Source organism: Lagenorhynchus albirostris, chromosome X, assembly GCF_949774975.1.
Source record: "Lagenorhynchus albirostris chromosome X, mLagAlb1.1, whole genome shotgun sequence".
Taxonomy (NCBI): domain Eukaryota; kingdom Metazoa; phylum Chordata; class Mammalia; order Artiodactyla; family Delphinidae; genus Lagenorhynchus; species Lagenorhynchus albirostris.
Window position 1 is genome coordinate 15,809,242 of NC_083116.1, and position 15,136 is coordinate 15,824,377.

A 15,136-nucleotide genomic window follows, 5' to 3' on the forward strand; every position below is an offset into this window, starting at 1 on the left:
CTAGTTGATTTTCTTCTGATTTCTTCCATTTTTGGAATCCCACATGACTGTAATGTTAAAGTATACCAAGAAGAATAGGAAGTTCAATCAGGAGACAAACACACCAATACAGAGAAGAAGTCCGGTAATGTCTGAGGAGGATCCAGTGTGACAGTCATCAGTGTCACAAGGACCATAGTGATTGTTGAGATAAGAAACAAACGTTGCATAATTCTGGGAAGAAATGTAAAACATGGAAGATATTTCCTAACAGAAATGGAAAAGGATTTCAACTGCAGTTCTTCTTCAGAAGTCTTTTCAAATATTGAAAAGGAAGTTGCACAAGCTATTAAAAATGCCATTATTGTCACAACTGTGGGTATCAGGAGTTCATCCTTCAATAGAAGAGGTAGCTTTGTAAATGTTGACACAAGTAAAAACCAAGCAGACATGAAAGGAAGCTCACTTAACACCAGGCAGACTGGTAATGATACCAAGAGAATGGACTTTCCATGTACTTGAAAAGAAAATTAACAGAATGATAGTGCACAGCCAACTAGAGTAAATTTGAATCCTTTGGGAGAGGACTGAAGTGTTCATTTTACATACAGGAAGCAGGCTGAAAAATGTAAAACAAAAGCTGATTATTATGTGGATGTGATGTGGCAGAATATCCTTGATGTTCAGAAAGACACTGAAGCCGCACCAGATATTGGCTCATTTATCCTCAAGTAATCCACGATCACCTGGAAAGAGTCTTCTCAGAACTTGCAGGGTTTGTTCCCTTTCTGTAAAGGATGACAGCCAGCAGAGAATGAAGGAAGCCACAACAGTACAAGCTAGCTTAATTAACAAACCAAATCCCTTTCCTTTGAGGCCTTTTTAAAAAACACTTTCCAGGTTAAAAAAAGACGCAAGAGAGAAGAGATATGGGAACATATGTATATGTATAACTGATTCACTTTGTTACAAAGCAGAAACTAACACACCATTGTAAAGCAATTATACCCCAATAAAGATGTTAAAAAAAAAAGGTAAGCGGTGGTAAAATTTTCAACTGTTTATAATTTATAGCTAAGCAAAATGACAGTGACCCTAGCACATTCTAGTCACAAGATACTCCAAGAATACCACACAAAGCAAAGCCAAGACTCACAGAATTATACTGAAAATGTCCATAGTTGATTAGAATGAGGCCTGGGCACAGCGATATGCATAGTGCATTAGCAATCTTTTTCTTACTTGAGATTTCTTTTAAACAACAACAGTACAAAACCACTCCAGGTATGTCAATCAGCCAATCAGCAATTAACACAGTTGTACACATCAAGAGTTTATCTCTGGGTGCTGGGAAGATGGCGGAAGAGTAAGACGCGGAGATCACCTTCCTCCCCACAGATACACCAGAAATACATCTACACGTGGAACAACTCCTACAGAACACCTACTGAAGGCTGGCAGAAGACCTCAGACCTCCCAAAAGGCAAGAAACTCCCCACCTACCTGGGTAGGGCCAAAGAAAAAAAGAAAAAACAGAGACAAAAGAATAGGGACGGCACCTGCACCAGTGGGAGGGAGCTGTGGAGGGAAAGTTTCCACACACTAGAAGCCCCGTCGCGGGCGGAGACTGCAGGAGGCGGAGGTGGGGAGCTTCGGAGCCGCGGAGGAGAGCGCAGCAACAGGGGTGCGGAGGGCAAAGCGGGGAGATTCCCGCACAGAGGATCGGTGCCGACCGGCACTCACCAGCCCGAGAGGCTTGTCTGCTCACCTGCCGGGGCGGCCGGGGCTGCGAGCTGAGGCTCGGGCTTCGGTCGGAGCGCAGGGAGAGGACTGGGTTTGGCGGCTCGAACACAGCCTGAAGGGGTTAGTGCACCACGGCTAGCCGGGATGGAGTCCGGGGAAAGGTCTGCACCTGCCGAAGAGACAAGAGACTTTTTCGTACCTCTTTGTTTCCTGGTGCGCGAGGAGAGGGGTTTAAGAGCGCTGCTTAAAGGAGCCCCAGAGACGGGCCCGAGCCGCGGCTAAAAGCAAGACCCCAGAGACGGGCGGTAGATGCTAAGGCTGCTGCTGCCGCCACCAAGGGGCCTGTGTGCGAGCACAGGTCACTATCCACACCTCCCTTCCGGGAAGCCTGTGCAACCTGCCACTGCCACGTTTCCGGGATCCAGGGACAACGGCCCAAGGAGAACGCACCATGCGCCTCACGCTGGTGCAACATCACGCCGGCCTCTGCCGCCGCAGACCTGCCCTGCACGCCGTGCCCCTCCGTTCCATCCCCCCTCCCTGGCCTGAGTGCTCCAGAGTGCCCGAATCAGCAGCTCCTTTAACCCCGTCCTGTCTGAGCAAAAAGCAGACGCCCTCCAGCGACCTACACGCAGAGGCGGGGCCAAATCCAAAGCTGAGCCCCTGGGAGCTGTGAGAACAAAGAAGAGAAAGGGAAATCTCTCCCAGCAGCCTCAGGAGCAGCGGATTAAAGCTCCACAATCAACTTGATGTACCCTGCATCTGTGGAATACATGAATAGACAACGAATCATCCCAAATTGAGGAGGTGGACTTTGAGAGCAAGATCTATGATTTTTTCCCCTTTTCCTCTTTTTGTGAATGTGTATGTGTATGCTTCTGTGTGAGATCTTGTCTGTATAGCTTTGCTTCCACCATTTGTCCTAGGGTTCTATCCGTCCATTTTTAAAAAAAATTTTTTTTCTTAATAATTAATTTTAATAACTCTATTATACTTTTCTTTCTTTCTTTCTTTCTTTCTTTCTTTCTTTCTTTCTTTCTTTCTTTCTTTCTTTCTTTCTTTCTTTCCTTCCTTCCTTCCTTCCTTCCTTCCTTCCCTCCTTTAGACAACGAAACATCCCAAATTGAGGAGGTGGATTTTGAGAGCAAGATTTATGATTTTTTCCCCTTTACCTCTTTTTGTGAGGGTGTATGTGTATGCTTCTGTGTAAGATTTTGTCTGTATAGCTTTGCTTCCACCATTTGTCCTAAGGTTCTATCCATCCCTTTTTTTTCCTAAATAATTATTTTTTAATTCAATAACTTTATTATACTTTATTTTACTGTATCTTCTTTCTTTCTGTCTTTTTTCCTTCCTTCCCTCCTTCCTTCCTTCCTTCCTCCCTCCCTCCCTCCTTTCTTTCCTTCTTTCCTTCTTTTCTTCTTTCTTTCTTTCTTTCTTTCTTTCTTTCTTCCTTCCTTCCTTCCTTCCTTCCTTTCTTTCTTTCTTCCTACTTCTACTAATTCTCTCTACTTTCTCTCCCTTTTATTCTGAGCCATGTGGATGAAAGGCTCTTGCTGCTCCAGCCAGGAGTCAGGGCTCTGCCTCTGAGGTGGGAGAGCCAATTTCAGGACACTGATCAACAAGAGACCTCCCAACTCCGCATAATATCAAATGGCAAAAATCTCCCAGAGATCTCCATCTCAACACCAACACCCAGCTTTACTCAACGACCAGCAAGCTACAGTGCTGGACAACCTATGCCAAACAACTAGCAAAACAGGAACACAACCCCACCCATTAGCAGAGAGGCTGCCCAAAATCATAATAAGTCCACAGACACCCCAAAACACACCACCAGACGTGGACCTGCCTACTAGAGAGACAAGATCTAGCCTCATCCACCAGAACACAGGCACTAGTCCCCTCCACCAGGAAGCCTACACAACCCACTGAACCAACCTTAGCCGCTGGAGACAGACATCAAAAACAACGGGAACTACGAACCTGCAGCCTGCAAAAAGGAGACCCCAAACACAGTAAGATAAGCAAAATGAGAAGACAGAAAAACACACAGCAGATGAAGGAGCAAGATAAAAATGCACCAGACCTAACAAATGAAGAGGAAATAGGCAGTCTACCTGAAAAAGAATTCAGAATAATGATAGTAAAGATGATGCAAAACCTTGGAAATAGAATGGACAAAATGCAAGAAACATTTAACAAGGACCTAGAAGAAATAAAGATGAAACAAGTAACGATGAACAACACAATAAATGAAATTAAAAGTACTCTAGATGGGATCAATAGTAGAATAACTGAGGCAGAAGAATGGATAAGTGACCTGGAAGATAAAATAGTGGAAATAACTACTGCAGAGCAGAATAAAGAAAAAGAATTAAAAGAACTGAGGACAGTCTCAGAGACCTCTGGGACAACATTAAACGCACCAACATTCGAATTATAGGGGTTCCAGAAGAAGAACAGAAAAAGAAAGGGATGGAGAAAATATTTGAAGAGATTATAGTTGAAAACTTCCCTAACATGGGAAAGGAAATAGTTAATCAAGTCCAGGAAGCACAGAGAGTCCCATACAGGATAAATCCAAGGAGAAATACACCAAGACACATATTAGTCAAACTGTCCAAAATTAAATACAAAGAAAGCATATTAAAAGCAGCAAGGGAAAAACAGCAAATAACACACAAGGGAATCCCCATAAGGTTAACAGCTGATCTTTCAGCAGAAACTCTCCAAGCCAGAAGGGAGTGGCAGGATATACTGAAAGTGATGAAGGAGAAAAACCTGCAACCAAGATTACTCTACCCAGCAAGGATCTCATTCAGATTTGATGGAGAAATTAAGACCTTTACAGACAAGCAAAAGCTGAGAGAGTTCAGCACCACCAAACCAGCTTTACAACAAATGCTAAAGGAACTTCTCTAGGCAAGAAACACAAAAGAAGGAAAGGACCTACAATAATGAACCCAAAACAATTAAGAAAATGGGAATAGGAACATACATATCGATAATTACCTTAAACGTAAATGGACTAAATGTTCCCACCAAAAGACACAGACTGGCTGAATGGATACAAAAACAAGATCCATATATATGCTGTCTACAAGAGACCCACTTCAGACCTAGAGACACATACAGACTGAAAGTGAGAGGATGGAAAAAGATATTCCATGCAAATGGAAACCAAAAGAAAGCTGGAGTAGCAATTCTCATATCAGACAAAATAGACTTTAAAATAAAGACTATTAGAAGAGACAAAGAAGGACACTACATAATGATCAAGGGATCGATCCAAGAAGAAGATATAACAATTGTAAATATTTATGCACCCAACATAGGAGCACCTCAATACATAAGGCAAAAACTAACAGCCATAAAAGGGGAAATCAACAGTAACACATTCATAGTAGGGGACTTCAACACCCCACTTTCACCAATGGACAGATCATCCAAAATGAAAATAAATAAGGAAACACAAGCTTTAAATGATACATTAAACAAGATGGACTTAATTGATATTTATAGGACACTCCATCCAAAAACAACAGAATACACATTTTTCTCAAGTGCTCATGGAACATTCTCCAGGATAGATCATATCTTGGGTCACAAATCAAGCCTTGGTAAATTTAAGAAAATTGAAATTGTATCAAGTATCTTTTCCGACCACAAGGCCATGAGACTAGATATCAATTACAGGAAAAGATCTGTAAAAAATACAAACACATGGAGGCTAAACAATACACTACTTAATAACGAAGTGATCACTGAAGAAATCAAAGAGGAAATAAAAAAAATATCTAGAAACAAATGACAATGGAGACACTGCAACCCAAAATCTATGGGATGCAGCAAAAGCAGTTCTAAGAGGGAAGTTTATAGCAATACAAGCCCACCTTAAGAAGCAGGAAACATCTCGAATAAACAACCTAACCTTGAACCTCAAGCAATTAGAGAAAGAAGAACAAAAAAACCCCAAAGCTAGCAGAAGGAAAGAAATCATAAAAATCAGATCAGAAATAAATGAAAAAGAAATGAAGGAAACAATAGCAAAGATCAATAAAACTAAAAGCTGGTTCTTTGAGAAGATAAACAAAATAGATAAACCACTAGCCAGACTCATCAAGAAAAAAAGGGAGAACACTCAAATCAATAGAATTATAATTAGAAATGAAAAAGGAGAAGTAACAACTGACACTGCAGAAATAAAAAAGATCATGAGAGATTACTACAAGCAACTCTATGCCAATAAAATGGACAGTCTGGAAGAAATAGACAAATTCTTAGAAATGCACAACCTGCCAAGACTGAACCAGGAAGAAATAGAAAATATGAACAGACCAATCACAAGCGCTGAAATTGAAACTGTGATTAAAAATCTTCCAACAAACAAAAGCCCAGGATCAGATGGCTTCACAGGTGAATTCTATCAAACATTTAGAGAAGAGCTAACACCTATCCTTCTCAAACTCTTCCAAAATATAGCAGAGGGAGGAACACTCAGAAATTCCTTCTACGAGGCCACCATCACCCTGATACCAAAACCAGACAAGGATGTCACAAAGAAAGAAAACTAGAGGCCAATATCACTGATGAACATAGATGCAAAAATCCTCAACAAAATACTAGCAAACAGAATCCAACAGCACATTAAAAGGATCATACACCATAATCAAGTGGGGTTTATTCCAGGAATGCAAGGATTCTTCAATATACACAAATCTATCAATGTGATAAACCATATTAACAAATTGAAGGAGAAAAACCATTTGATCATCTCAATAGATGCAGAGAAAGCTTTTGACAAAATTCAACACCCATTTATGATAAAAACCCTGCAGAAAGTAGACATAGAAGGAACTTTCCTCAACATAATAAAGGCCATATATGACAAGCCCACAGCCAATATCATCCTCAATGGTGAAAAACTGAAAGCATTTCCACTAAGATCAGGAACAAGACAAGTTTGCCCACTCTCACCACTCTTATTCAACATAGTTTTGGCAGTTTTAGCCACAGCAATCAGAGAAGAAAAGGAAATAAAAGGAATCCAAATTGGAAAAGAAGGAGTAAAGCTGTCACTGTTTGCAGATGACATGATACTATACATGGAGAATCCTAAAGATGCTACCAGGAAACTACTAGAGGTAATCAATGAATTTGGTAAAGTAGCAGGATACAAAATTAATGCACAGAAGTCTCTGGCATTCCTATATACTAGTGATGAAAAATCTGAAAGTGAAATCAAGAAAACACTCCCGTTTACCACTGCAACAAAAAGAATTAAATATCTAGGAATAAACCTACCTAAGGAGACAAAAGACCTGTATGCAGTAAATTATAAGACACTGATGAAAGAAATTAAAAATGATCCAAATAGATGGAGAGATATACCATGTTCTTGGATTGGAAGAATCAACATTGTGAAAATGACTCTACTACCCAAAGCAATCTATAAATTCAATGCAATCCCTATCAAACTACCACTGGCATTTTTCACAGAACTAGAACAAAAAATTTCACGATTTGTATGGAAACACAAAAGACCCCGAATAGCCAAAGCAATCTTGAGAACGAAAAATGGAGCTGGAGGAATCAGGCTCCTTGCCTTCAGACTATACTACAAAGCTACAGTTATCAAGACGGTATGGTACTGGCACAAAAACAGAAAGATAGATCAATGGAACAGGATAGAAAGCCCAGAGATAAACCCACACACATATGGACACCTTATCTTTGATAAAGGGGGCAGGAATGTACAGTGGAGAAAGGACAGCCTCTTCAATAAGTGGTGCTGGGAAACTGGACAGGTACATGTAAAAGTATGAGATTAGATCACTCCCTAACACCATACACAAAAAGAAGCTCAAAATGGATTAAAGACCTAAATGTAAGGCCAGAAACTATCAAACTCTTAGAGGAAAACATAGGCAGAACACTCTATGACATAAATCACAGCAAGATCCTTTTTGACCCACCTCCTAGAGAAATGGAAATAAAAACAAAAATAAACAAATGGGACCTAATGAAACTTCAAAGCTTTTGCACAGCAAAGGAAACAATAAACAAGACCGAAAGACAACCCTCAGAATGGGAGAAAATATTTGCAAATGAAGCAACTGAGAAAGGATTAATCTCCGAAATTTACAAGCAGCTCATGCAGCTCAATAACAAAAAAACAAACAACCCAATCCAAAAATGGGCAGAAGATCTAAATAGACATTTCTCCAAAGAAGATATACAGACTGCCAACAAACACATGAAAGAATGCTCAACATCATTAATCATTAGAGAAGTGCAAATCAAAACTACAATGAGATATCATCTCACACCAGTCAGAATGGCCATCATCACAAAATCTGGAAACAATAAATGCTGGAGAGGGTGTGGAGAAAAGGGAACACTCTTGCACTGGTGGTGGGAATGTGAATTGGTTCAGGCACTATGGAGAACAGTATGGAGGTTCCTTAATAAACTACAAATAGAACTACCATATGGCCGAGCAATCCCACTACTGGGCATATACCCTGAGAAAACCATAATTCAAAAGTGTCATGTACCAAAATGTTCATTGCAGCTCTATTTACAATAGCCCGGAGATGGAAACAACCTAAATGCCCATCGTCGGATGAATGGATAAAGAAGATGTGGCACATATATACAATGGAATATTACTCAGCCATAAAAAGAAATGAAATTGAGCTATTTGTAATGAGGTGGATAGACCTAGAGTCTGTCATACAGAGTGAAGTAAGTCAGAAAGAGAAAGACAAATACCGTATGCTAACACATATATATGGAATTTAAGGGAAAAAATGTCATGAAGAACCTAGGGTTAAGACAGGAATAAAGACACAGACCTACTAGAGAATGGACTTGAGGATATGGGGAGGGGGAAGGGTAAGCTGTGACAAAGTGTGAGAGCGGCATGGACATACGTACACTACCAAACGTAAGGTAGATAGCTAGTGGGAAGCAGCCGCATGGCACAGGGATATCGGCTCGGAGCTTTGTGACAGCCTGGAGGGGTGGGATAGTGAGGGTGGGAGGGAGGGAGACGCAAGAGGGAAGAGATATGGGAACATATGTATATGTATAACTGATTCACTTTGTTATAAAGCAGAAACTAACACACCATTGTAAAGCAATTATACCCCAATAAAGATGTTAAAAAAAAAAGAGTTTATCTCCTATCCATGCGATATATAGAGAGCAATCTAGTCTGGATTTATAAACTCTGCCATATATGCATCTAAGAGACAACAATAAGCTTAAGGGGTGAATAATCAAATCCCCAATATTGTACCTTTTTATCACTGCTGTTAAAATTCCCTTGTTTGGTAAATTATAAGTAATTTCTTTCCAGTGTCTCTGCTTCATAACCACCAAACATAGGAGGTTTTCCAGTGCTAGATGACCGGTTTATTGTAAAAGGATATAGCACAGGAACAGCCAGATGGAAGAGATGCATAATGCCAGGTATGAGGAAAGGACACAGAGCTTCCACGCCCTCGCCAGACGCACCACTCTCCCTGCATCTCCACGTGCCCACCAACCTGGGAGCTTCAAAATTATTGGGTTTTGACTCCTGCTTGTTCTCCATAAGGCTTCCACAGACATGAGAATGGCAAAGCCCAAATTCAGGATAGTGTTTACATGAGGGACAAATGTAGTCACTGTGTTTGAAGTTTTATTTCCTTAGCTGGGAGGTGAATATACAGACATTCCTTATACTGTTTCCCATACATTCCATACATTTTCATATTCCTGTTATACTTCATCAATAGAGAAAAAGAAAAAGGGAGATAATGAGGCAAGCAGGAACGCCCAAGAGTAAAATAATGGTATAGAGTATATCTTTCAAATATTGGTGGAAAATAACTTGGAGCCTAGAATTCTACTTCCAGCCAGACATTCGAGTGTCAGGGTGAGTTAAATGCATTTTTAATACATGAGGTGTCTTTGTGTGTGTGTTTCCAGGAAGCAGACGCTGAGACAGACCCGTGAATATAAATAGCTTACTTGAGAGGGAATCCCAGGGAGCAGTGGTATGGGTGTGGGGAAATGAGCCTTAGAAGGAAGGCAGCCAGTTAAGGGGGATGATCTAGGAGGTGAGAGCTGTGGGTAACTGGAGCTTATTCAGAGAGGGGGGACTATGGGAGACTGTGTAGAATGCACCTCAAATCCATCTCAAGTATGGGACAAGGAAGCTGGCGTATGTAGCCACCAAAACCCCAACTATTATTTAATAAAGCTACTTCCAGGGGTAATAAATCTCTCGCACTTCCGGCTGGCTTTGGGTCATGTCCAGCATGCGCCAAGGGTGAGGAAAAAAACCCTAATGCAGAAAGTCATGGGTGGTTGTAGAGAGCAGTGTAGTGGGTGTAGAGGTGAGACCTGGCTCTGAGGAGTCAGAATCTTTTTGGCATTGTCTGCAATACTCTACCCACTGTTTGTGTGAAATTTTCAATAAACTGGAATTACATTTCCTCTCTCAGTCTGATCATGTATTAAACATCGTACCAATTAGCATATTTAGTTGAAAATTGGTTTCAGGAACCCCAGTCCCAGAGAATTGTGAGATGACTTTTCAGCTGCCTAAGAAATGTTTGCATTGCAGAACTTAAAATCTTCTAGAGAAAAAGAGAGCAAGACCTCTGTGGTCTGTTCTGACTGAAGATGTGCCCACTGGGTGGGTGGGAACGGGTCTTTCCCTGGGATTTTATGAAAACCTTGGGCTGCAGGTGTCAGCAACTCAGTTCATGTCATCCAGTCTAAAGGGCCCCAAGCTGCAACGTGTCACATCCTGCCTGAGGGGTTCCTCAGCATGCAGAGGTCAAAGAAGCTCCCCTGGTCTTCCATAGCACCTGGAACTTTTTAATATCCCTATTATTAAGCTCTGTGTTAAGGAATGAGTCGCCCATTAGGGTGTGAGTTAGTCCCACCCAGCTATGCTCACCCTTATCCCAACCAGTATACTGTCCCCATAGTGTTGTTATCGAAAGTGGGGTCCGACTGCTCGCTGCTCTGAAGCCAATAAGAGGCAAGGCTGGTGGAAAGGAAAGTTTGCTTTACTTCGGAGGCTGGCAACCAAGGTGGGTGGCAGGGGAGAACTCCTGTCCAAAGGTCGACTCGACTCCCCGCCACTGACAGTCAGTGGGCAAGAGTTTCAGGGGTGTATAGGTGGAGGGAGGGGGCTACATGCAGAAACAGAACAGTCAGCTCTGACAGTCATCTGGAAATTGGTCATACGATGGTCTGATCAGTGACATCTTGATTGTTTCAAGTACAGTTAGTCTTCAGTTCCAGGGTCGGTTTGTTCCCATTTCTTTGAGGACAGTTCTCGAAATTGTGGCAGCTTATGTCATGGCTACAGCCTGGTCATCATGTAGTTAACTTCTTCCACCTGGTGTGCGTTTCAGTATCTATAAGACAGCTCACAGGATACGGCTCAGAATATTATCTATAGCCCTTAAGGAGGAACTAACTTCGCTTAATGATTAAGTTATTATTATTTTGTCCTGTTTGACTGTTTTCCTTTGCTTCTAAATTTTCTCACTTCTCTGATTAAACTTATTCTTTGACTAAAGCTTTTCTACAGATAAAAGGCAGGTGGAAGACATGGGGGGAAGTGGGGAGGGAAGGACCATAGCGTCCTGCTCTGTTTCAGTGTGTATTCCTCTCTTCAGAGATTCTCAGAAATGCTGTTCTGGGTGGTGAGCAGCTTGTAAGGGACTGAGGAGTCAGATGAGCAGAAGTTCAGTGACATTTGGGGTATTATTACCAACTAGACTCCATTTCAGCCTCGCATAGCCACAGGTGGCAACAGATGGCCTTCCCAAGCATGTGATGGAAATCCAGTAATGGATCTTTGTCACAATTCAGATGTGGCTTGGATGCCTGGGTCCACTGGCTGCCCAGCCAAGTGTGCGGTGTCTTCCCTCAGCTGTTGGAGGTTCTCTGAGCTATCACCATCCACAGACCAGGGAGAACTTGGGGCTGGTTCAACCTCCCACCCTAACACCCCCAGAGGGACTCAGTGGCAATAAGAGGTGCCTGCTCTGGATAGAGGGGGCCTAGGTTTGGGGAAAGAGACATAACGGGAAGGGAGGTGTTACCTCAACAGAAAGGTAGGACCTACAGGGCAAAAACCAAGAGAAAACTTTGGGAATCTTGGAGGACTTTTCACATCTGCTTTCCATTTGGGATTAGCAAGTGTAAACAAACCAACCAACACACACTCATAAACAAACAGGCAAGGTGGATGTTTGCTCCTGACTGTAAGCTGAGGCAATACTACAGTTGACTTTAAGTGTTTTTTCACGTGTGGGGAATATTACCCTGGTTGCTTGATGTCCAATGTCACAGAACTAGTGTCTCACATACTTTGAATTTTTTTTTACTTGTGAATAATTCTGTATTAGCCGGGCCCACAAGAGATATTTTGCACTTGAAGGTCATCTGATCATCAAGCACTGTTGCAACTCAAGAAGGTGGAGACAAATTTGCTGTCACCTTGTTGGTATGGGGCAGCACCTAAGTCCATACCTCCTCTATCTCCTCACACAGGGAAAATTAACATCTTTAAGATGTTGTGCCATCCTATTTCAGACCTGGGTATGCATTTGTGTTTGCCTGAGTATTCCTGTATATCCCCTCGTTAGCATTTCAAAATGTTCTTTGACTTTTACAATTTTTCAAGTATATTCCTAGGCACTATTTTTTTAGTTGCTTTTCTGAATTGAGTCATTAAGAGTATTGTCTATTTTAACTGATTACTTTCTCAATTATATGAAAGCCTGTAAAGAATATATATTAATTTTGTACTCAGCCACACAAATGAATTCATATATAACCTGTAATGGTTAGCTTTCCCTCCTTCAACTGGTTAATGTCTTAGTTATTTCTTTCCTTTATTCTCACGTATGGAAATATATAACGTCATATTTGGAAAGTATCCAACACCTCTTACTTTTGTCTTTTGTTTTCTATACTGATAATCTTCTTTTGATCTCTTAATATACCAAATTAAGAGATTTCTTATCATTTAACCCTCTTTACATTAACTGGTCATGGTGCAGGTGCATTATTCTCTGACTATGCTGCTCTGAATTATGTTGACCAATATTTGGGCCTTTCCTATTATGGTCAAGGCAACCACACCTACAACCAGCGGTGCGATACGTCTCCAACTGAGAGATGCAAAGATAAGTAGGAAAACGTGTTCACAGAACTGCACCCAAGTGGTGTACGGGTCGGAGGGTCGGCAAAGGTTACGCTAGGGCTGAGGGGCGGAAGGGGTGAAAGGGAGGACTCCTCAATTCCAAGAAGAGGAACTCTGTTCTCCACGTGCTGAGGCTCAGCCATAGTCCTGTAGAGAGAGAAGTCCTGGGCCCCTCCCCTCGTCTCCGCCCCTGGCCTGCGGCCCGCCTTGGGAAACCTAGGCCCCGCCCCTTCGTTTACGCCCCGCCCCTTCAAGCGCCCTTTGGCCACGCCCCTTTCCCCTTTGCGGGGCGGGGCCCTGGTCCTCTCCGAATTTAGCGTGCCCGCCCCACCCCGTGATGTGCCTGCGCACTGCGGACCACCCGCCTCGTCGGCGGAGCCTAGACCACTTAAGACTCCCGCATTCCGCCTCAGGAAACCTCAGCCCCGCCCCTCAGATTCTGACCCTCCAGGAGCGGGCGTTAGCCCCGCCTCTTTCCCCTACTCCCGCCCCGCCCAACTCGGCCGCAGCGTCACGCCTGCGCTCTAGCAACCACAGGCTCTGTGGGCGGAGCCGTGCAGCGTCAGGTACCGCCCATGGTCCCGCCCACCCCGGGCTCGGGTCCACCTCCGCACACACGCACTTCCCGCCACGCCTCCTCGCAGACTCTGCTGAGCCCTGGGGACACCAGCGAAGCGAGCAAGGCGCGATGGATGGCCGAGTGCAGCTGATCAAGGCCCTCCTGGCCCTGCCCATTCGGCCCCAGACGCGTCGGTGGAGAAACCCGATCCCCTTCCCCGAGACGTTTGACGGCGACACCGACCGGCTCCCGGAGTTTATCGTGCAGACGGGTGCCTACATGCTAGTGGACGAGACCCTGTTCACCAACGATGCCCTGAAGGTGACGTTCCTCATCACCCGGCTGACCGGGCCCGCCCTGCAGTGGGTGATCCCCTACATCAGGAAGCAGAGCCCCCTCCTCAACGATTACCGGGGCTTCCTGGCCGAGATGAAGCGGGTCTTTGGATGGGTGGAGGACGAGGACTTCTAGGCCGAGAGCCCCTCGGGCCTGGGGGCGGGTGCCCGGGGGAGGGTCCGCCGCGCCAGTCGCCGCCACCCAGATCGCCACAGGCGGCGTCCTCCCGCCGCGCCTCCCCCCTCCCTCGCCTTCGGGTCGCCTTGATCTCCCCCGCGCTCGTGTCCCCTCCCGCGTAGTGCTTGCCTTTGTTCCAGGAATAGCGCTCCAGGTTCCCGCTGCTGCCGCCGCTGGGCCTGACTCTGGAGCGGCCGTAGCCCTCTCAGGCCAGCCCGGCCCCTCCCCTGCAGACTTGGACTCGGTCGTGCGCTCCAGCTGCAAGCCGGGCTCCTGTTACACACCGGACAGACCACCCTCAGCCCGGCCGCTGCCAACCGCCCGCCCTCTGCCAGACTCCCAGGCCCGCACACAGGTGCCCAGAGATCTGCGCTGCCGCCGCCACCGCCACCGCCATCCACCGCATCCCACCGACAGCCTGCAGCCTTCAGCGGTCTGGACTCGCCCGGGAGGTGTCTGAGCTGGGCACAGCCTCTGGACAATGCTTCCAACAGCTCGCCACCGCCCTGGAGGGGCTGGCCAGCCTTTCACCTTTGGCGGGACCCCGTCCCTCCCTCCTCCCAGAGACATCTTCTGCTCCTGCCAGGTGGCCGCCAGGTCCCAGGGGTGCCTGGCAGCCAAATCGAGTCACTCATTGTCTCCTGTGGACCTGTTCGTTTCGCCCAGAATCCAGTTCTCTTCTGAATGTGCAGCTGTCTCTCTGATGTGTGCCTTTTGTTCCACACAGTAACCCCTGCACTCTGCCCAGCTCTTCTACACTACTTGGACAAACGTCTTTTCCTTGTTTTCAATAAATGTCAGGCGCTGTTCAAAAAGAAATTGAGTCTCAATGAATATGGCGCCTCTCCCTCCCTGGTCCCGTGTGTGGGGTCCATGACTTGCTCAGGAGGTGTGTCCCCTGCCGTGCTGTGGCTGATGTTGAGTCTCGCATTATCCAACAGAAAAGATCGCCCTGTGGTGGTCCTGGTGATGGAGACCCCACTGGTGATCAGTCAGTCCCGGATGCTGACTCTTCCAAACCAGTCAGTTCCGTGCCCCTTCGGAAATGGATCTTGATCTGATTTTGGCCAAGGCGATGTTAAGGAGAAATTAGCTAGGAGGCTTTGGGGAAAGAGTTC

General features: G+C 44.7%; 1 protein-coding gene and 1 pseudogene across 1 annotated transcript; one reads left to right on the forward strand and one right to left on the reverse strand.

Annotated features, from left to right (window-relative positions):
* On the reverse strand, positions 1-9,193 carry LOC132513050 (dolichyl pyrophosphate Man9GlcNAc2 alpha-1,3-glucosyltransferase-like; annotated as a pseudogene).
* Positions 9,194-13,980: 4,787 nt separating this feature from the next.
* Positions 13,981-14,837, forward strand: LOC132513051 (CAAX box protein 1-like; the record flags this gene model as incomplete). The annotated part of the gene is given in 1 exon segment (XM_060137267.1): positions 13,981-14,837. A coding segment is annotated over 1 exon segment (768 nt), but the record flags the coding sequence as incomplete, so codon positions are not given.
* Positions 14,838-15,136: the final 299 nt, after the last annotated feature.